Source organism: Vidua chalybeata, chromosome 15, assembly GCF_026979565.1.
Source record: "Vidua chalybeata isolate OUT-0048 chromosome 15, bVidCha1 merged haplotype, whole genome shotgun sequence".
Classification (NCBI taxonomy): Eukaryota; Metazoa; Chordata; class Aves; order Passeriformes; family Viduidae; genus Vidua; species Vidua chalybeata.
The window spans coordinates 15,813,961-15,835,704 of record NC_071544.1 but is presented as its reverse complement, the minus strand read 5'-3'; the positions used below and the strand labels follow the sequence as shown (position 1 = coordinate 15,835,704).

At 48.1% G+C, this 21,744-nt stretch overlaps 1 protein-coding gene across 1 annotated transcript in view; it reads left to right on the top strand.

The window, feature by feature from the left end:
• The window catches only part of NSG2 (neuronal vesicle trafficking associated 2), a 31,227-nt gene extending 28,835 nt beyond the window's left edge, over window positions 1–2,392 (top strand). Inside the window, exon 5 of the mRNA XM_053956970.1 lies at window positions 597–2,392. Coding sequence (XP_053812945.1) covers window positions 597–788 — 192 coding nt within the window. The 3' untranslated portion in view covers window positions 789–2,392. The remainder of the gene's footprint in view (window positions 1–596) is intronic.
• Window positions 2,393–21,744: the final 19,352 nt, after the last annotated feature.

The following is a 21,744-nucleotide window of genomic DNA, read 5'->3' as shown; positions in this document are numbered from 1 at the left end:
TAGTTGGATATTGGGAAGAAATCCTTCCTGGTGAGGGTGGAGAGGCTGTGCCACAGGGCCATGGCTGCCCCTGGATCCCTGGAAGTGCCCAAGGCCAGGTTGGACAGGGCTTGGAGCCACCTGCTATAGTGGAAAGTGTCCCTGCCCATGACAGGGGCTTGGAATGAAATGAGCTTGAGGTCCCTTCATAGAGTGAATTTCAGAATTAAATCCAAACCTGAACTTGTGAAAAGAGCTGCCCCATTGGGCTGTGCCTCCTGTGCCATCCCCAGCCAAGTGCTCATCTCACAGGTCAGGGCAACACTCTGTAACAGAGCAGCACAAAGCAGCTTTTGCTGCCTCTGCCTGTGTGGGGATGAATTCTGGCCTGGGAGCAGCAGGTGAGCAGAGCTGCCCAGCCAGCCCAGCCAGGTCCCTGCCTCATCCCACAGCCCCGGATCTCTAAGATCTGCAGCCATCGGGGTTGCCAACAGCAACCTTTGGAGGGCCAAGCCCGGCTTGGTGCTCTCCCAGGGCAGCTGCAGCAGTGTGGGTGCAAACAGGAGCCCTGAGAGCCGTGGCATCACTCTGCTTCTCCTTCTGCTTTCCCCTCCCAGCACAAGCGCTGCATCCCCGCCTCGCTGGACGCCTACTACTCGGCACAGGATTCCAACTCCCGGGGCAGGTTCTACACCGTCATCAGCCACTACAGCATGGCCAAGCAGACCAGCTCCCGGGCCGTGTCCCCCTGGCTGCCCTCGGGCTCGGCCAGCCACGACAACAAGGCTGCCAAGACAGAAGGTCATTAAAGGGAACGAGCTGGAGCAGGAGGGAGGGGGGACAACACCTGAGCGAGCCCTGCTGCCAGCGGGGCAGGAGGGAATCCAAGCCAAGTGCAGGATCAGCTTCATGGATATTTCTTTTTGTGCGTTGTTCTCGTTGATTTGTAACCGAGTTGAGCTCTTGTACAAAGGCATGTTTGATGTTGACTGTACCTTAACGATGTAAAAATATTTTTAAATCATTGCTTAACTATTTGTTAGAAAAATAAATTAAAAAACAAAAAAAGCAAGTTAGGTAAACAGCCAGAGAGGATAAAAGCAGCAAAGAGAATCCCACCAAGTTTTGTCAGTGCTGAAAAGCTGTGACAGAGGCTCCACACGCAGTGAAGGAAGAACTGGAATCCTTTCAGCAGGGGTAGAGAGAACCTGGTACAAAGACATTGTGGTGCTGTTTGGTTTGCCAAAGGGGTGATACTTTGCTGTCAGATTGAATCCAGTGTCAGTGTTCATTCACTGAAAGAGAAATACAAGCATCCCCTCCTTCCCCAGACATGCTCACGTGCAAACACAAACCCTGCGCAGAGCCCCAAGGAAATCCAGAAAGTTCCTGGCATTCCTGATGAGCCACCAGAGTGCTGCTGGTCCTGGCCAGGCTCTGAGGCTGAAATCCAGGCTGCAGCTTGGAGATGGAGCAGGATGGGAGCAGGCAGAGGCTGCTGTAGTGAAATCTTGAATAAACTTTTGAGCACAGGGCTCAGAGTCAGAACTCTCCTTCTGCTTCTGGCATAGATTCCCTGCATGAGCTTTGGCAATTTCCATGAGGCTTCATCCTTTGGGACCTCTCTCCTGAGGGTCACCAAAACTCTAAGAAATGCCATTGTGATCAGAAGAGCATCTCAAAAATTCTGATAGTATTGAGCCTCTAACTTTTCAGCCCCTGATTTTCCCATGAAATGGGATGCTCCTGCTTCCCTCCTTCAGCTTCAGCTCCTTCAGCATTTCCTGTCATTCCAGGTCACTCGAGAGAGGTACAAATCAAATCTCTGCTTGCAAACCCAGAGCAGACCCCAAGCTTAATCCAGTCCTGCCCAGAGTAACAAATGGCACCTGAGATTAGTGCAGGCTGCTGGGATTTAAAAACCCCCCAAGGATTCTCTTTTTCCAGAGCTGCAAGAGCAGAGTGCACAGGCAGGGCAAGGTTCACCTTGGACTGAGCTGCTTTTTCAGATTTTTGGCTAGACTGGGATGGAAATTAGGAACTGGCCCCTTCTTCCCTCGCATTGGGCAGTTTTGTCCTCCATGTCAGAGACTCTGGGCAGTGTGTGAGGGCAGAACTCCTCAGTCCTGCAGGCATCATGATAAATAACTGTATAGTGTAGCTAAAACTGTAGTGCCAAACACCATTGTCTGACTCCCTCTCCTCCCTTCCCTTTCCACCTGTAAATTCATTTCTCACTCAAAATGTACAAACCACCCCGTCCACCAACAACCCCAACTCCAGCAAAACCACTGAACAGTTTATAATTTTGTGGTGTATTTTTTGTCAGTAGGTAGCAGAGACTGAAGTATTTTTTGGTGTAATTCTTGAACTTTTCTGACGGGATTAAAATAAAGTTCGATGTGACTGAGAATGGCTCCCGTGGGTTTTCTTGCAGGTGGTGGGTGGGATTTGTGTGGTGCTGCCAGGCAGAGGCTGCACCTTGCACCAGCCCCAAGGTGACTCTGGATTTCAGAAGGCATTTCCAGAGCTTCCCATTTTCCCCTTTTAATGCCTGGATTTTATTCCCTATGTTCTCACCCATTTCCAATAGGAAAATAGTAATTAAACTGCAGCTCATCTTCTACTGCTTTACAGTGGAGCTCCATTCCCATTTTAATGGGAATTCCTTCCAATGGACTTCCTTCCCATTTTAAAACCAGTGGATCACAGGAACCTTTCCTGGCAGCAATGTCCCCCTTACCATCTTTTCCTGATGCAGGCATTCCTTGGAATGGGGGGTTAAAGGAAATCCAGCTGACAAACCAAGGGCCACAGCTGAACTTTGGGAAAGTTGAGCTCTGTACCCAAACTCCACAGCTTGATTTGTAACAAACCCACAGCAGTATTCATCTCACATGCTTCAGAAAGCAGATTGTGTTGCCTCAAATCCTTCAGCTCTTTGAAATGGAATGATAGCCTGGCATTAAATTGACTCATTCCCAAAGGCTGAAGAACATTTTGTAAAACCTTTGGATAACTTTCCTTAAAAAAAAAAAAAGTGTATTCAGAGTTGTGAAATTGAGCTACCACAGGAGAGAAACCACTGTGGTGTTAGAGGTCAGCACTGAGTACTTGTGAAATATATTGAAAGGATCCAGTGCTGTGCAGGATTGAGTCAGGGGATAATTTAACCATGCAATTCTATTGCCAGTTTCCCAGTAATACTCTGTGTGTTTACTTGAATCAGAAAAACTCAGGAATCAAATCACTTGAATTAAAAGGGTTCTAGCTATTACTAGATAAGTGAGTGAGTGACTGAGTGGGGATAACCATTTCTATTTAATAAGGGAAAGATCAAAATCTCTATAGAGCAGAATAAATAATAAAAAAAAAACAACAAAGACTCAGGGGGAAAGTAAAAGAAATCAAACAAAACTCCTGCTGCAAGTGCCACTACTGTGAATATTGTTATTACAGCTCCTGTACAAGCTGCAGTTGAGCTTCCAAGATTCAGCCATGTATTTCAATCACGGGAACAGGGAGAAAATTGGAATTGTAGTGCATCATCTTATTATTTCAGTCTTTAAAAGCCTCCTTCAAGGTTGATCATGAGCTTTCAGCTCTGATTAAAGAGCGTGTTGGTGACAGCCCGGGCTCATCACCCTGTGGGCTCTCTGTGCAGCCTGAAGCCCTTGAGGGGCTCTGGAGAGCAAAGTGTCCTGAGCTGTGCCTGGGTGAGGGCTCAGCCCTGGCTGATCTGAGGAACAGGAGCCCTCCCTGTGCCTCTCCCAGCATTTCTGTGCTGGCCAAGTCCATCAGCTCCAGCTTCCCACCCTGTGCCTGACCCTGCTGCAGCAGGAGTCGCTTTGGGCGATCTTCTCCCTTATGGTAGAGCTTGAACTCCCCCCAAAATTCCCTTGTGGGCCCCTGGGCCTGGAAGAGCTGTCAGAGCTGCAGGGGTGGGTGCCTGGGCTGTGTGTCTGCCCTGCTGGAGCAGTAGGAAGGGTGGAAGGAGAGCTGGCAGCACAGGGATGAGCCCAGCTGGCAGGACCAGGGCATCCTGGGCATGCAGCAATCCTGGGGAACAACTGGCAGCACAGGCAGGGAAAAATAACTCCACCAAAGGTGTGGTGGTGGCATGGTGGGAACTCAGCCGAGCCCAGAGCCAGAAAGAGAAGGGAAGGGAGAAACTGTTGGAGCTTGAGAAAGATGGAGAGCAAGAGAAAAGGAGATTGGAATCAGGCAAGGCATGGAAGCAGGAGCTGCTTTTGTGCTGTAACCCCATGACCCTGAACCACTGCATCCTGCTCGCCTGATCCAGCCTGTCTTGCTTTGGAAAAGCCTCTCCAAACATCTGCAATGCCCTGAGGGGAATGACTGACTCCAGTCAGCTTGGACTGCCTGCAAAACGAGGGCAAAGAGAAAAAGAAGTGCCCACGGGGCTGGCAGTGGCACAAACAGCTGAGCTGTGTCTGTCCGGGGTACTGGAGGTGACTTTGTGCTCTGGATTCCAGAGACAGCTCAAGGCGCTGCCCTGAGATCAGAAAAGGAACAGGCCCTGTCCCTTGCATGTGATTTTTTATTCCCTTTATCCTCCCCCGTGCTTGCCAGCTGTTTCTGGTTTGTAATAATACCTCCAGTGATAAGTGTAAGGGTCGTGCACTGAGCTGTCTACAATCACATTTTATACGATTAGTCAGGGGGTTTTAAAGCACCCTAATTATTACAGTCAAACCGGATTAAGCCATTCCTCTAATAGATTTTCAGTTCCTGTAAAATAGGCCAGGGAAAATGACTTACGGGAGGAGATGGGGGAAGGAAAGGCTCTTTCCTTCCATCTCTCTGGCCTTTGATTTTTTTAAAATGCCAGCAGTGGCAGGGGCACTACAGGGATCCCACTGGGAGCACTGGGACAGGAGTGCAAGCAGGGTTGGGGTCTCTGGCACTCAGTTCTCCTTCTCACCTGCACTGGTGCCCTTTGAGGGGCAAAAGAGGTCAAATCCTTTTGATTTAAAATGTTTCTTCACTGGGGAAGTGGATGACAAGTCATTTGAGAGGTTGTGGGTTGCTTCCTCATGGGAAATAATCCCTGGGAAGCCCGGGAGGGTGGGCAGTGCAGCTCTGCTGTCGCTGGGGAAGGCTGGGCAAGGATTAGTGCAGGATTTGTCCTGCAGCAGGCAGATGGTGATGGGGAAAAGCAGAGAGAGGGAGAGGACATGGAAAAGCCTCTTAGCAGCAGGGTACACAGCTCATCCTGGCACAGCCAGTGCCCTGTCCTGCCCCAGTGGTCCCGATGGCACTGCGGGGCAGGATCCGTGTGCTGGATGTGCTGCCTCCAGCCAGGGCTCCACACGGGGCACAAACAGCAGCCCTGGAGCTTCCCCTGCTCTGACACAGAGTGTGAGCCCCACTGAGGGGGCAGGAGTGGGAACCTGCAAACAGAAAGGAAATATTGACCCCACACGGACAGGTTTGGGCAAATCACCCGTGGAGGGTTCCCGTGGCATCAGGGACGGATGGTGCCAGTGTCCCTCACTGCTCCTGTCCCTCCATCCTCACAGGCTGGGCAAGGACAGCGTTCTCCAGCACCAGTGGCCAGAACCAGCCCGTCCCAGTCCCTGGGGCTACCAAGAGCCACCCTACTGGGGCTGCGAGGTGCCAGCAAGCCCTGGAGCCCACAGCCCCGTGCCAGAGGCTGCTGCAGTGCCAGCACGGTGCAAACTGAGGCAGGATTTGCTGGGGCAAAGCCAGCAGCACTTGCAGCAGATCCCAGCCCCTGGGGCAGGCAGAGGTGGCACCCAGTGCCTGGAGCTGGGCCATGTCCCTGCTGGTCAGTGTGTGCCTCCCCATGGCCTTGGAGCCCCAAAATCCAAGTTCCCAAACCTTGCAGTCATCAAATTTGTGTCCAGAGGAGGCAACGAGGCTGGTGAGGGGCTGGGAACACAAACCCTGTGAGGAACGGCTGAGGGAGCTGGGGGTGCTCAGCCTGGAGAAAAGGAGACTCAGGGGTGACCTTGTCACTCTCCACAGCTCCTGAAAGGTGGCTGTGCTCAGCTGGGGTTGGGCTCTTTCTCCAGACAGCACTGACAGAACCAGAGCACACAGCCTCAAGCTGCACCAAGGGAAATATAGGCTGGATATTAGGAAAAGGTTTTTCACAGAAAGGGTGATAAAGTTCTGGAATGGCTGCCCAGGGAGGTGGTGGAGTCACCATCCCTGGGTGTGTTTAAAAAGCCTGGATGTGGCACTGGGTGCCAGGGTTTAATTGAGGTGCTGGGGATGGGTTGGACTCAATGATCTCAAAGGTCTCTTCCAACCTGGTTATTCTGTGAATTCTGTGAAATTCCTTCTCCACGCTCTGCTCTGCAGGCCTGGGGCTGCCCCCAGCTCAGCTGGAGCAGAGCCAGCCCAGGCCACGAGCTGTCCCTGTCACTTGGGTGGCAGCAGCAGCTCAGGGCTCTGCTGAGCCCTCCCTGCCAGCCCCTCCAGCCCTGGCCACATTTTGGTGCTGGGCCAATTGATTTCTGTGTATATTTTGTATGCCAGGTTATTACAATTACTCTTCAGGATCCTTTGGGATGAAAGCTTATTATAGAGATGAAAGCTCATTAACAATAAATATAAAGGGTCACAACTCCCCATAAAAATGTATTAGAAACAGATTTTAGTTTGGAAATGTAAATATAGCATTTGGCAGCAGTCCGGACTGGCTGGTCTGGTGTGCAAGAGAGCTTAATCCACTGGGAAGATGGGGCTACTTTTATAGCAGAATTACTGGGTGAATTATGGAGTTTTGGCTCTCTGGAAAAACAACTTCTGCCTACCATCAATAAAAAAAAAATAAGGAATTGTTGCAGTGGGGAGGAAGAAGATTTCTCCTGCTAAAAATAGGATTTTTGTGGTAGAGCTGAAAAATCTTTGGGAATTTACAAGTATAAATGCTGAGAAAAGGAAAAAAAAAAGATTAAGGGAATTTTGAAATGATAGTGGTAGGAATGAAAGTACCTAAACAGTGAGAAAAAAAAAAAAAACCACCACCTTTTTTTCAGATATTTTTTCATAAATTCATATATGAAGGGGAAGCTGAACCTGGCTTTTCCCAAAAGCATTTGAAACACCAACATCTTAGTGCCTCGAGTAAAGGATATTCCAGAGGACCCCTTTTTTCCCCATCTCCTCCTCGGGCTGAAGGTCTGGAGGAGCCCAACAGAGGCAGAGAAGCGGGGTTGGGATTTTTGCAGAGGAAAAGGCTCTGTCAGCAGCACAGGGTCCCGCGGGGCTCCAGCTCAGCTCAGCTCAGCTGACTCAGGCTCAGTTCACCGAGGTGCTGCAGTCACTTCATGTTTAAAGATGCAGCATTCCCTCCTTGCTCCATGCCATCCCTTGAGAAGGCATTTTTCTGGTGGTTTTGATCAATTGGCATAATCACTGAGACCTTCAGATGAGTAATTAAGACGTTAAAGTCTTTGGCTCATACAAATTGCATTAATCTGTGCATGATGTCACCCCTCCCTGCAGCCCACCCCACGATCTGCTCCCTTCTGTGCCTTGGCCATGCTTAAAAAAATACCAATGAAGCTTTTTCTTAAAAGAAAAACCAACTAAGACATGCCACTTTAACCTCCCCAAGCTAAATAAACAAAGAAGGGGAGAAAAATCCATTCCATGCTTTGCTCAGCTCTGGGTTTCTTGCTTTTCCCTGCTGCATCCAATCTGCACAGCACAGCCATGGCTGCCTGTGAAAAAGGCTCTTCAGCCCTTTTATTTCCAGTGAAATTTTGGCATTACATGATGGAGAAGCTGTTGATTTTTGTGTGGGCACATATTAATAACAGCTGTCACAGACTCCCAGAATAGTTTGGGGTGGGCATGGACACCTTTTTACTATCCCAGATTGCCCCAAGCCCTGTCCAACCTGGCCTTGGATAGTTCCAGGGATGGGGCAAGGGATTGTGATGGGAAAATTAACATATTTTGTATAAATATATTCATACATCTCTGTTTATCCCATTATTAAACTGATTAAATAGAATTTCCCTCCTTCCCTTTCTCCCACCCTTTAACGTGTGCACATCTTCGATAAAAGCTCTGTAGTGCTCAGAGTCCAGGATTTCCTAACTCCATCTCCAACCCCAGCACAAGGAGCCCCTCAGGGAGACCCATGAACAAACCCCACAGCTCCATGGGGGAAGAAAGGCTTTCCTGGGAATCTGTGGTGAAACCTGCCTCAGTTCTGCCCCAGGTAATGAAACTGTACCTGGGGGGACCCTTCAAAATTGACATGAGACAGCAAAATGTGGGAGAGTGGAGGTAGGGGGGAAGTTTATAGGGTAGGAAGAGAAGGAATGGGACTGGAGAACAGCTGGGATGGTGTTCAGAGCTTCACATCTCACAGTGTTGGTCAGCACAGCCTGGGCAGGGATGACAGAGCAGGGCAGCCCTGCCTGGATGTGAAATCTGGGAGCAGCCCCCATTCCCAGAGCTCCCCATGAAGGAGAAGGATCAGGAAATCCACAGTCAGGAAGAAATCTAACAATTATTAAAGACATAATGAAAGGAATTCTGTCCCACCCAACCACCTGCCTTTATTTGGGCGCTGTCTGGGCTCTGGTTTCTGTGCCCTTGAGGCTGAGGAGTTAAACTGGGCAGCCTGGATGGGTGGAGGCAATTCCAGGCGTGCTGGTGAGGCTCCCAGGAGCACAGCCCAGGGAATTCCTTTGGAATTCCTCTGGAATTCCATCCAGCACAGAGGCTGGCACAGCTCTGACTGAGCTTACGGAGTCACCTCAGCACCATCAGGCCACGGACCCAGGCACACGTTTGGGTCCCAAATTTAATCCCAGCTTTGGATCCAGCCCTGTCTCTGCTTTGGTTCTCCCAGTCCTAAACCCAGCACAAGTTCATAAATCCTGAAATGGGGACAAAAAGGTGTCAATCTGTGAGTGAGACACCAGGAACGCTGCTGACCCCCCAGATTTTGCTGGATGGCTCTTGGAGTCAGGTTTGCTGGCTCCCCTGGGATCACAGACATTTAAATGATGTTTTACTCATTTTGGTGAGTGTCCCCCCTTTTCCTTATTTTTTTTTTTTTTTCCCTGAAAGGCACTTGCTCTCTGCTGCTGGGGGCAGGGAGGGGTCCCGCCGTGGGGACGGGGAGTGCACTGAAGTGACACTTTGGTGCCTGTTTAAAACCAAACAGTGCCAATAAACCCTCCAAACGCGCCAAGGCTTGGCCGAGGGTGCTTTCAGCTGGATCTGCCGAGGGTAATTTCACCGCTCACAGGAGGGAGGATCTCGCTGTAATCACTTGTGCAGGGACTACACAAGACATCCTAATTACTTTCAGGGAGAGCATTTCTCAGGCTGCAATTGGGCGCGGGGATGGCAGGGAGGGAGCTGCTGCTGCTCCGGCATCCCTGATTGCCTGTGTAATATATGTTACGGAATAATTTGTGCTAATGTAAAATATACATGAAGTAAGTTGTGCTTGTACAAAAAAGATTCTTAAAGTTTTAAAAGACCACAAGCCTTGGGGAAAGGTTGTGAAACCACAGATGGGAGCAGGGAGAAAGACCTAATTTACAAATGAAAAAGCGTGGCTCCCTGCAGAGATGGGCCCTTTCCTGGACCATCCAAGAGACACCCAAGGGATGAATACTCGAGGAATATCTGTGATCAAGATAGAGTCCTTGGGGGCGTGCATCCCAATACCAGGTTCCCATAACTCGACGATCAGCATTCATCACTTCCCAGAAACAGCTTTGTCCAGCCCAGCACAGAGAAAAGAGACCACATGGATATGTGAAGCAAAGAGAAGAACAGGAGAAACTCTGCCCTAGGCAGAAAAAACTGTATAAAGCTAACCGGACAGAGACAATATTTGTGAACAGAGGGGATCCGAAGGGATAGAGCTCGGACCAGTGTTCACCCACCCCTAATTTTGATTATTAATTCGGCTTTATCATTTATTACCTATAACACCTGGGATGTGGCTTTTGCTGGGAATTGCCTGCTGAGAGAAATAAACCCCGTTTTAGGAAAGCAGCCTGATACCACAGGTATTCCTGGTGTTGAAACGCACCTCGAGGTGAAAAAGAAATGTCAGGGCTTGATGCCGGAGGGATTGTGGCTCCCAGGGGCTGAAGGAGCCTTGGAAGGGCTGGTCTGGGAGCAGGAGCAGCAGAGGGTGGCTGGCACATCCACAGCAGGCTGCCAGCAGGGGAGAGAAAGTTTCATTTTGAATTCTATTTCTCTGGGCTCTTGGAAGACCACTCACTTCAGCTTCCACTGGAAAGAAGAACTCTGGAATTGAGATTAAATGCTCCGTCTGTTTTGGTTTATTTTCTTTTTCTTCCTTTTCTTTGCAGTTTATTTTCCTCCCCTGCTGCTGCACGGTTCCACTTGCTCTGACAGAAATCACTTCTGCCTTCCCCTTATTTTGCAAGTCTGCTCTTCCTCCTCTCCCAGGATCAGGATTTGAAAACAGCCCAAGGAATAGAAGGCAAAGAGCCCCTTTTGGTCTCAACCCCAGTTCCTTTAGACACACGGGCATGAGAAAACACAAACTCAGAGTCTGTGTCTGCCCCAAGCCCTCCTTCCCTCAGGGGCAGCTGCCCTGGGGGAGGATGGATGCCCTGAGCAGGGCTTTTCCTAAACCAGGCTTTTCCTAAACCAGGCTTTTCCTAAGCCAGGCACACGCTCTCCCTGCTGGAGACCAGGCCTAGCCTGCTGAAAGCTCTCACCTGACGCTGGATTTTCTTAGTTTTGACTGAACTTTTGAATATTTGTGAGACACAGAATGACCATTTCCATCCCCATTTAACCCCAGATGCATCCCTTTAGTTCCGAGGGCTGCTCACAGCAAGAAGCTGCAGGAGAGGGATCCCTTCCTTTTTCTTTCACCCCAGGATCTCACCCACTTGGACTGGGAACGCCATAAGGACAAGGTTTGGCTCCAGAATTAAAAAAAAAAAAAAAAAAAAAAAAAAAATCCCATTTGAGCCCCATAATTTCACAGTGACTTGCTGGCAGGAGGAGAGGGAAGTTTAGGGGAGTTTCTGTCCTGCTGTAAGACAGAGAGGTGTCAATGGCCCCTGCTGGGATCCAAAGCAATCCCAGCTCATCCCAAACTAACCCCACCTCATCCCAAAGCAATCCCAACCTCATCCCAAACTATCCCAACCTCATCCCAAACCAATCCCACCTCATCCAAAGTAATCCCAGCTCATCCCAAACTATCCCAACCTCATCCCAAACTATCCCAATCTCATCCAAAGCAATCTCAGCTCATCCAAAGCAATCCCACCTCATTCCAAACTAACCCCACCTCATCCCAAAGCAATCCCAGCTCATCCCAAACTAACCCCAACATTTCAGAGACTCCCAGGATGGTTTGGGTTGGAAGGGACCTCAAAGCTCATCCAGTGCCACCCTCCAGGGACACCTCCCACTGTCCCAGGCTGCTCCAAGTCCCATCCAACCTGGCTTTGGGCACTGCCAGGGATCCAGGGACAGCCACAGCTGCTCTGGGCACCCTGTGCCAGGGCCTGCCCACCCTCCCAGGGAACAATTTTGTCCCAATATCCCATCTAACCCTGCTCTGTTTCAGCTTGAAGTCATTCCCCTTGCCTTGTCCCTCCATCCCTCGTAAATAGTTTCTCTCCATCTTTCCTGTGGGCTCCCTTCAGGTCCTGGAAGGCCACAATCAGTCCTGCTGCCACAGGGGAACTGAACCCTTTGGAAAGAGCATCCCTGAATCTTCCATTGAGTGAAAACCCCCAGATTTCTTCCTGCCCGATTCTCAGATATAGAATTACTATTTTTAAGTAATTTCAGGTGTTTCAAATGCTTTTCTTTGGCTCCTACCTGATGCTGAGAAACCTTGCTGCAGGCTTCAGTGGCAAATTGCACAAAGGATTTATTTTTAGTTCTATAAAACATTTTTCAAATTTGTTTTTGGTGCCACACTCAATGTCTGTGATGAAGCAGAGTGGCTGAAGGAAATTTTCAGCTTGTTGAAAGAGTCAGGGTGATTTACTCCCAGCTTCCCTGCTAACGAATTCTGTGCTCATCTCAAATGACAATGAGGCAGGTTTTTTACTCATTCTTGTATTCCCCTTCAAAAATGTCTTGCTAAAGCTCCTTGTAGCTCTCTGTGTATCCTAGCAATGCTGAGGACCAAGTGAATTCACATTAACAGAGGAACAGGCCCTCTGGTTTTTAATAATTCACACCATTGATTTTTTTCCCCTGTCTGTATTCCTGCAGTCACCTGCAGCTTTTGCAAATTATAATGTAAACCCAAACTGGGCTGCACTCAGATCTATTTTCCTAATACAGCCTCATCATTTCTGCCCTCCAAGGTCCCTTTATGCCAGCTATAACTCTCTTTAATAGTTTTGTCCATTTTCTGCAATCTTCCTACTCGAGTGCTGCGAAAACTGAAAGGAAATGATTTAACTTGGAGAGGTTTACAACGAAGAGCAATTATTCCTCCTGTTCATTAAAGTCTTTTTCTTTTCTGCTCCCAGCACCTGCATTTTGTGAAAATACTAACACAAGGTAGCAGAGCAAACACTTTGATCCCATATTAACTGCATTAATGTTCAAGGTTAAAGCTCTGGCATTCCAGAGGGAGGAAGCCCTGAAAGGATTTCTGATGAGGCCTGAAATGACACATTTCCTCCAACCTTGCTCCGTTTGCTGCAGGAGTCTCCAACTGAGCTGTGAAAATTCCAAGCTTGTGGAGCCTTCTCTTCCTCCTCTTCGCCATGCCAAACCGGGATGTGCAGTCCCAGCACCTGAGGGAAATTCTGCAGGAAAACCTCCCACTACTTTTTTTTTTTTTCCCCTTCTTTTTTAGAAGAACAGCTCTTTTTTTTTTTTTTTTTAAGTCTGAAAGTTCTCAGTGGTTCCACAGCGGGAAGAGGCGGTGGAAGGGGGTACAAAGTCGGGGGAGGAGCTGGGGATGGAGGATGTTTCTTTGACACTCTCCTTTTCACATCACCCTTCTCCCTTTTCTCCAAGTGCCGGAAAGTTTAACGCTTCCACCCACTCCCAGCGGGGGGTTAGGAAAAAGAGGTTTTTTTGGGTTTTTTGTGTGGTTGCCTTTTGTTCCAGCCTGTTCTGCCTTGCGGAGCCTGTGTGAGCCCTGATAAATATCAGGATGAGATCCAGGAGATTTAAAAAGCATTTGTGCTTCTCTTAAATGGGGGATGCCCCCCAAATGTCCTCTTGTGTCTCCCATTGAACTCCACTGATGGAAAGGGATGGGCAGGACACAGCCTGGGGTTGGACTGGGGTGGGAGAGCCCTTCCTGGGACACTCCAGGGATGGGGATCCAACCCTCCCTGGGCAGTTCCAGTGCCTGAGCACCCTTCCCATGGGGAAATTCCTGCTGCTGTCCACCCTGAGCCTGCCCTGGCTCAGCCTGAAGCTGTTCCCTCTCTTCCTGGGAGCAGAGCCCAACCCCCTGGGCTGTCCCCTCCTGTCAGGAGCTACGCAGAGCCACAGGGGCCCCCCTGAGCCTCCTTTTCTCCAGGCTGAGCCCCTTCCCAGCTCCCTCAGCTGCTCCAGACCCTTCCCCAGCTCCGTTCCCTTCCCTCCAGCCCCTCACATTTTCTCTGACTCTGTCCATTACGGACAAACCCCTCATCCCAAAGCTCCCTTTGCTCGTGGCAGTCCCTCTGGGTTAGGAAGGAACAGGCTGGTGTTCTCCTGCCTCAGCTCAGCTGTTCCAGGGTGCTCAGCCCTGCAGAGCCAAGCAGCAGAACTGTCCTAAAAGACAGAAAAAGGAAAAGGGAGGGAATGTCAAAATGAAGCATTCTCCTGCACCTTTCAATGTGGTAAAGGATGGGAGCATGGATGTCTCTAATGGTCACTTTGGTCATTTCCTTCACCCTGCAAAGGGCTGAGTGAGTCCTGGCAGGGGCAGAGGATTTGACTCCACACCCCACAGAAAAGGGGATCCCAGATCCAACCTGATCCTGACAAAGAATTCTTGTAGGGAAGGAGCTCCAGAGAGCTTTGCCCGCCACGAGGTAATTAACAGATCACAGGACCACTTGGACCATTCAAGACTCAGCAAACCAAAAGGGCTGTAAATCCTGCCAAGGCTAATTCAGCCCTGATGCATTAAAATAAATAGGGAGAGAACAGAAATAAATAGGTCCAAAGTCTCTCACAGAGCAGCTCTGAGCTATTGCTTTTTTCTACCATCTGAAATCTTATTAACCTGCAAGTTGTCGAGGGTTGTTTAATTATTTTTTTCACTGCACTTTTTTTTTTCTTCATTTCTTGGTTTGTATTACAGCCAAACGACTCTGGGGTGAATGAATTCCAAGCTTTTGAAGTAGTTTGTAAATGCAGTAGAAAATAGCTGTAAACTTAATTGAAAAAGGCAAGAAGAAAGCACTGTCTGCCTTTTTAAAAAGCATTGTTCCCTGCGAAAATCAAATGGGCATTCAGCTCATTTTGCATGAAGGAATTAAAAAGAGGAAAGCAGAAAGCCTCTTGGTCTTTGTTCTGCTGGCCCAGGTGAGGTGCAGACTCTGCTTCTTGGGACAGGACTGCCTCCTGTCCCCTCTTCTGTCACCATTTCCCTTCTTCCCACCAGCTGGGCTGTAGGAAGAGTAAAATAATCCAGAGCATTTGCTGTTTGCAGGTCAGTGCTGCACAACAACAGCTTTTAGGTCACCAAGACCCCCTGAATAGCCAGCAGCTGTTTAGAAGAAATTTTGCAGTGATGTTACCACAGAAATGTCAGGTACCAGAAGCTTTAAAATGAATGTTTTAAAGGGGTTAAAGGTTATTTTCAAAGATGCCCAGCAGCTACAGACCCAAGCCATGAATCTAGACCCAGATTTCAACTTCTCTCAGTTCTAATTTAACTCTTTTTAAAGGACTAATGGCTCTATTTACCAGCTCAAGTGCTTCCAGGAAAACCAGAGTCACAGAAAATTACAGAAAACCTTAGCAGGAGATACACACAACAGTCTTGTGATGTCAGAGCAGCACTGAAAAGAACATTTTTTTGTTGCTAAGAACTTCTTAGATTTGAAATAGAAAAAAATAGAGCAGGGGCAGGGAGGAGTCATTTTGGCTCTTCCCCATCACTAAGGCTGGGATCTTGTGTCCAGAGAGGCTTCAAAATTCAGGGGCAGGACAGAGGGAACTTGTGAAGGGAGAAGGAATCCTGCTCCTGCTCAGGGGTTTCAGTCTGTCACCCTGACCTCACAGCAGAGAGGGGTGAAGATTTCCCCTGTGCTTCCCAGGAAATGGAGGGGAAATGCTCTCAGATTTAAGGTCCCTTCCAAGCCCAGCCATTCCCTGACTGATTAACCAGAAATGCCCTGCCAGCACTGTGGTAGCTGAATTTGGCCAAGTTTCCCTGGACTGCTGTCACTGCTGTCTCTACCCAAGCCAGAAAAAAGAGTCCTTCTCTCCCATTGCTCACCCCAGCTGAAGAATTGCTCTTTTGGCCACAAAAATCCTTCCTCAAACACCCCCAGGGCCTACTGTTGGCCTCAGGGGCTCCCTGGGCTGTGAGGAATGGCTCGGAGGGATCACAGATCACTGGGCAATGCTTTTCCTGCCCTGACATCTCCATTTCCCCACAGAGGCTCAGCCTTGCCTGGGGACACGTGTGGCTGTGAAATCCCACAGCAGAGGTGCCTTGGGTCTGCTGTGCCACCAGGGCTGCACTTTGTCAACCCCCTGGGGACAAGCCAGGGCTTCCCTGGCCTTAGAGCATCCTCAAGATTTGTGGCCAAATGTGGGAAATGAGGATTTGTAGAGAATTTTCAAGGCTCGATAGAAGGCTCACAATTACATACTTGTACATACAAATACAATTTATAAATACAAATACACACAAATACAATTTACACTCTGTAAATCTTCTGTCGATGTTTGAAAATTCTCTACAAATCCATTTCCCACAGCCATATTTTGCAATTTTTTTTTTTTTTTTTTGTGATCCTGATCAAATCTATTTTTCCTGTTGTGAGTGGAGGGGTTGCCTTTGGCAACATCATCATCTGATGTCCCAAAAATGGGACGTGGAAGAAGGGTCATTTGGCAGGAGAACAGCTGGGTGATCTTAAAAATAAAAGCTAACGTAGAAATTTTGTTTTTTCCTCGTCCCTGCACAGGACTTGCACGCTACAAGACGGAACGGGCAGTGCATTTTTAATCTGACAAATAATCTGATGTCCCAGATTCCTCCTGCAGAATGAAAATGAGTAAGACTTTTAGGATCCTTTCTAAATCAACATCTTCAGCTTTTCTAAGCCTCCTGTCACTGAACTGTCTGGATGCCAAAATAAATAATAATCCTTTCTCCAGAGCGTCTTCATAAGACTTCAAACATTTACAGAAATAAAGAAAATAAACCTGGTTATTGTCTGAATAATCATTTGTTTATTGATGGAGACAAGTCTGCTCATTTTTCTTGCTCTCTGGTGATTAGATTATGATAAAATGTGACATTTAGTGATAAATTTGATATGGTTGGTTACGTACAGTTTAAAAAAGGGACTATCCAATTATTCCTTCCTGTGCTGGTGGAAGGCTTTGGCCACCTGTGTAGGAGAGTGCCACAGTTATGAAGCAAACAGCAGCCTCTGGTCCAAGCAGCTGTGACAAATGCAGAGGTCACATATGTTCCCTGGCCCATGGATATCAGTTTTGGTGTCTCCCTTCTCATATTCCAGCAAAACCCAGAGCCCAAGCCAGAACTGTAATGAAAGCTCTGGGCTGGCTGAGACAGAGTGAAAGTTTAACAGGGTAGAAATCCGTTTGGATTTAGGTGAAATGTGCTGCTTTGAGCTTGCTAGCATAAGTAAAATATGTTGTTTAGTCTGGTAACTGCAGCACTTGCAAAACTGCCCCAGCTGAGGAGAAAGAACACGAATTTCCAAGCTGAAGAGATAAGAGAAGCTCCTCGAACCTTGAAACAGACAGGGCAGAGTGACCCAGGAGTTCTCTCTGTACTTTCTGACAAAAACTAGGTACAAGTGTAACTAGCTGTGAGTGTAACTCAAAATCAGCAGAATGACTATGCATGAACCTATTGTCAAATTCTATGAATATGTAAATTAGTAAGGGGTAATAAAAAGGGATCAGGAGTTCTCAGGGGCACGCATGTCCTTTGAAGGGGAACAACCCCCACGTGTGCCCAGCGCTGTAATAAACATACCGTCCCTACAAACCCTGATTGGAATTGTGGGGTTTTGGTTGTTCGTGTTTCATGGCAGAGCAGAGGATGAATGTAGGGACAGCCAGCACCAGGCTGGGAGGGCCAGAGGAAGCCAGCTCACACAAATTAGGACTTTAGCTGGAACTAATCCACCCAAAACATCACTTGGAAAGAGCTCCCTGATGGATCCCAAAGGCAAATTCCCCGGGTGGTTCCTTTCTTTGGGCAGAAGTTTCTGCATTTTAACCCAATTTTAACCCAAAGCAAGGACAAAGCTGCAGTGATGCAGTGAGGATTGCTGGACACAAAGTACACCAGAGCAATGTCCCTGTGGGGAGTGAGGCTCTCTGAGCCACAGGGGATCAGCTGCATCCCCACAGGCAGCAGCAAAGGAGCTGGAATTCCCTGTCCCTCCCTGGGGACAGCCCCAGATCCCGGCCTGTGGGGCAGCACCAAAGACCTCCCTGTATTGTAAATGCAGGTGAAGCCAGTGGGAAGAAATGCTGATGTCTGACTCCAGTTCAGGAGGCTGAATGATTTCTTTATTATAACTGCTGTAATACATTAATATACTATTTAAAGGAGATACTAGAACTACATACTTACTTTTTTTAACTACTATATCTAACTAACAACTCGTGACCCTCTCGCTCGAGTTTAGACACAGGTGGATTGGATTGGCCACCAGGCTCAAACAATCCTCACCTGAATCCAATCAAGCAATCACCCCAGGTAAACAATTCTCCAAGCACATTCCGCATGGGAAAACAAAGAGCAAAAATAGAAATTGTTTTCTCTTTCTATCCTCTGTGTTCTTCTATGAAAAATCTTAAGAAAGAGGAGAATGTGCCTGCCACATCCCTGATCTGCTCTCGAATCAAAGATTACCTGTGCACCTTTACCCACATCCCTGGCACGCCACAGCCAGCCCTGTGCTGCCAGGGGCAGGGTGGCACTGCTGGCAGGTGCTCAGCTGTGCAAGGACCAGGACAAATCCCCAGGAAAGGAAGGAAAACAGCCCTGGACATGACTTTCTGTTTTACAACAGTATTTGCCCTCTGGAAAAAGAGACATCCAGGGCCAGGCCACCCTGCAATCCATCTGGCACTGCTCTTTTCTGTTGCTGGCTCCTCCTTATTTCCCAGTTGCTTTTGTCTATTGAGAAAAATCATCTGTATCACCAGGATTCTCCTGCCATGAACATGAATTTTAGGATGCAGCAGCCTCTTGGCAGGAGCAGTGAGGCATCTGGGCCAGCCAAGGAGTTCAACCATCCAAACAAAGTGATTTGGATTAGTTTCAATGAGGAAAGAAATCAGCAAAGCCCCTGAGGGTGCAGGGCACGGGACAGGCTCAAAAGATGGCATGTAATTAAATTCTTGGCTGAGAGGAACATTTTCCTCGTCCTTCTCTGCTCCTTCCCGCGGGGCAAAGAGCCCTGTGAGAGTTTGTCTGCCCCAAGTGGGGCTTCAGGCTTCTGGATCAGCTCCTCAAGCTTTGTTTGCTGCTCTCACAGCTGTGTTTTGGTGTCCAGGAGGATCAGGTTGGTGCTGGGATGAAGGTGCTGCCCCAGGTCCCTGTGTCCTTGCCTGCCTTTGCCCGTGGTGCTGCAGCCTGAGAGCTGCGGGAATCCTGCAGGAGGGCAGGATGGGCTTGGCTCCAGTGCTGTTCCACCACCTGCATCCCCCAGCTCCCAGCCTGGACACGGGAGGATGACCAGGAGCCCTCCTTCCACAGGGCACTGCCCCACTCACCCCCTGTGCCGCTGACCTGAGCCCTGCCAGCTCCCAAAATGAGCTCTGCCAGCTCCCAAAATGAACTCTGCTCCCCCAGCTGGAGCCTGCAGGTCCCCTCTGCTCCTCAGCAGCTCTCTCAGCCCCTTTGCCTTGCTCTGGGAGCAGGGAGCTGCTGGCCCAGCGCAGCAAGGAGCTGGAGCTGCTGGAGACAGAGATCCCTTAAACAGCCCCAACGAGGGAAAAGCAATTACAATGTGTGGAAGTGCTAACAGAGAACCATCCAGCATTTAATGGCTCTTCCCAGAGATCTTTGAGGATCTCTCCTATCCACATTTCTCAGAATTTATTCCATTTCTTTCATTATTGCAATTCATTCTGAATTTAGTGCCAGCCTTGGCTCCATGGGGGACTTCCAATGTTTTGACTCCTCACATCATCAACCTGCCTTGGAAATGAGGGAAATTCCTTGCCAAATATTTTGTTTTTGTTTAGTAGAGGCCAGAAATAAAAAAGAAGAGGGAGGAATTGGGACACTTTTCCTTGCTCTTGTGGCTTTAAGGTTCTTTGGAAAATCAGTTATCAAGAGGTGTTTTTTTGGGGGGGGGGAGAGATTCCACTGATATTACAATGTTCAATTAAGCTCATTGAAAGAAGATTAAGAGACAATTTAATCACAGATTGTGAGTACCTACACAGGGAAAATATTTGATACAAGAGCATCCTTTAACAAGCAAAGGCATTGAGTTACCAGCTGAATTTAGCAAAATTCAATTGGAAATAAACTTATTAATTTTTTTTTTTTTTTAACCAGGGCACTTTAGCATGGTAACAAGTGATTAACACAGTCAGGAAATCTTGGCTTTATCAGGATGAAGTCAGCTGATGTGCTGTATTCCCAGAGTTGCTCAGGTTTAGGGTCAGGAAGTGCTGACCTGGGTGCTGACTGCAGATCATAGAATCCCAGAATAGTTTGGGTTGAGAGGGACCCCAAAACCCCCACCTTGGGCAGGGACACCTTCCACTATCCCAGGCAGTCCCTTGGAAAGATGGGATCTGAATCCAGGCTGGCTCTGCAGAGCCTGGGGCAGCTGGCAGTGGGGAGGTTTGATGTGTATCACACAGAACCTGAATTATTCTGTCAGAAAGATGACATTCTCTAGCCCTGTCAATTCAAGGATTATCCTGACCAGAAACATGAACTGCAAGGAAATTAAAAAGAAAGTGCAAGGCTCTTCCAGTCAAGGTCTGAAATCCTAAACAGATTCCCATCCTGAGCTATAAAAACAGGAGATTCCTTTTCTAAGCAGTACAAACCACTGGGAGCCATAAATCTCCCCCAGAAGGGAACTTATTTCCCTCCTAATTTACATGTTATCTGCAGTCCACTGTCTTCCCATTCCCAGTTTTGGCACCGAGGTGTAGCGGTGATGTAAACATCAATATTTTAATGTCAAAGAAGAATACAAAACAAAATTGAATTCCAGTAAGTATAAAGAAAATACAGCAATGGCTCTCCTATTGAATCCTCTGCAGATTCCAGATAATGGATTATTCAGAGACCTTCAGCTTATAAAAAGGTGCCCTTTATTCCTGGAATTTGATGCAGTTCTTCTCCCTTAAACTGTGATTATTTTCTGATTCCGTTACCAAGTAGATTTTAACACAGTGGTACAATTTCCTTATCTCTCTCTTAAAAGTTGCTGCACTGGGCTGTGTAAATGAAAAAACAGCAGCATTTTCCATGTGGATTTTCCCCCATCTGTGTGATGTTTATTAAAAAGAATAAATCTGAGGGATACTTCTCAGCACAGCAGAATGGGAAATGCAGCTGCTCCCTGCAGGTGCTTCCAGCTGATAAATAAACCCCACTGCCTGGCCACACACAGCAAGGGGTTTTAACATGCAGGAGAATCATCTGGAACTCCAAATACCAAGCTGGGAACACAGAGAGATGAAGAATATCTGTAATAGGTGCAAACTGATCCCAATTCAGACAGAAACCATCACTTGGCTGCTCCAGCACCTCCCTGACCACTCATTCCCCCAAAACCCAGTGTGCACACAAACTTCTTCATGCCTGGGGCTTGCTGGGGATGGAAACCACCAGCTCAGGTGGTTTAGGGTTGTTGGGTGTTGTGTCCAACACGGGGATCTCTTGGTTTGGGTCTCCCTTGGGAATCTCATGGAAATAGGGTGCAATTCAGAAATGAAATTCAGAAATCCCCTGCTGAAATCCCTGCTGCTGTCTAGAAGGGAGAATTTGCCTCTCACAGGTCTAGGAGTTCCCTAACCACCCAACAGTCCCCCATGTTTATGAGGAGGTTTTGTTTCTAGGGCATTTTTTTAGATATAAAAGAAGGGTCCACATTGATTTCTCACTTGGCAACACAGAAAAATCACTCAAAGGCTTTTAATTTGTTTTTTTTTTAAAGGAGTTTTAAAAACCTCTGCTGCCTACAGTGCAGCTCAATATTCTTGGAGGATAATCCTCCATTAAAAGGGGAGTGACTCGATGTTCTCACAGGCTTTTCCCCTCCCTTGTCTTTTATGATCTTTGCCCACTGATGTTCAGAGTGGCTTTGGACAAACTGGACTTTGAGAGCTCCATTTCCGTTTGGGAAACTCACTAATTTGGCAGGGTATTAGATGGCTTAATTAATATTGCAGCCCTTTGATAGGGTCAGATGTGAGACCCTCCAGAAGTGGCTGTGAAGCAGATAAAACCATCAGCTGTTCCTTTCTAATGAATCCCCAACCCTGAGCAATGGGATTGGGCTGCCTTGATGCCTCCAAGGCTGAAATCCTCTGGGATGCTGATGACCTGTTAGTGCTCCTTGGAGGAGAAAGCAC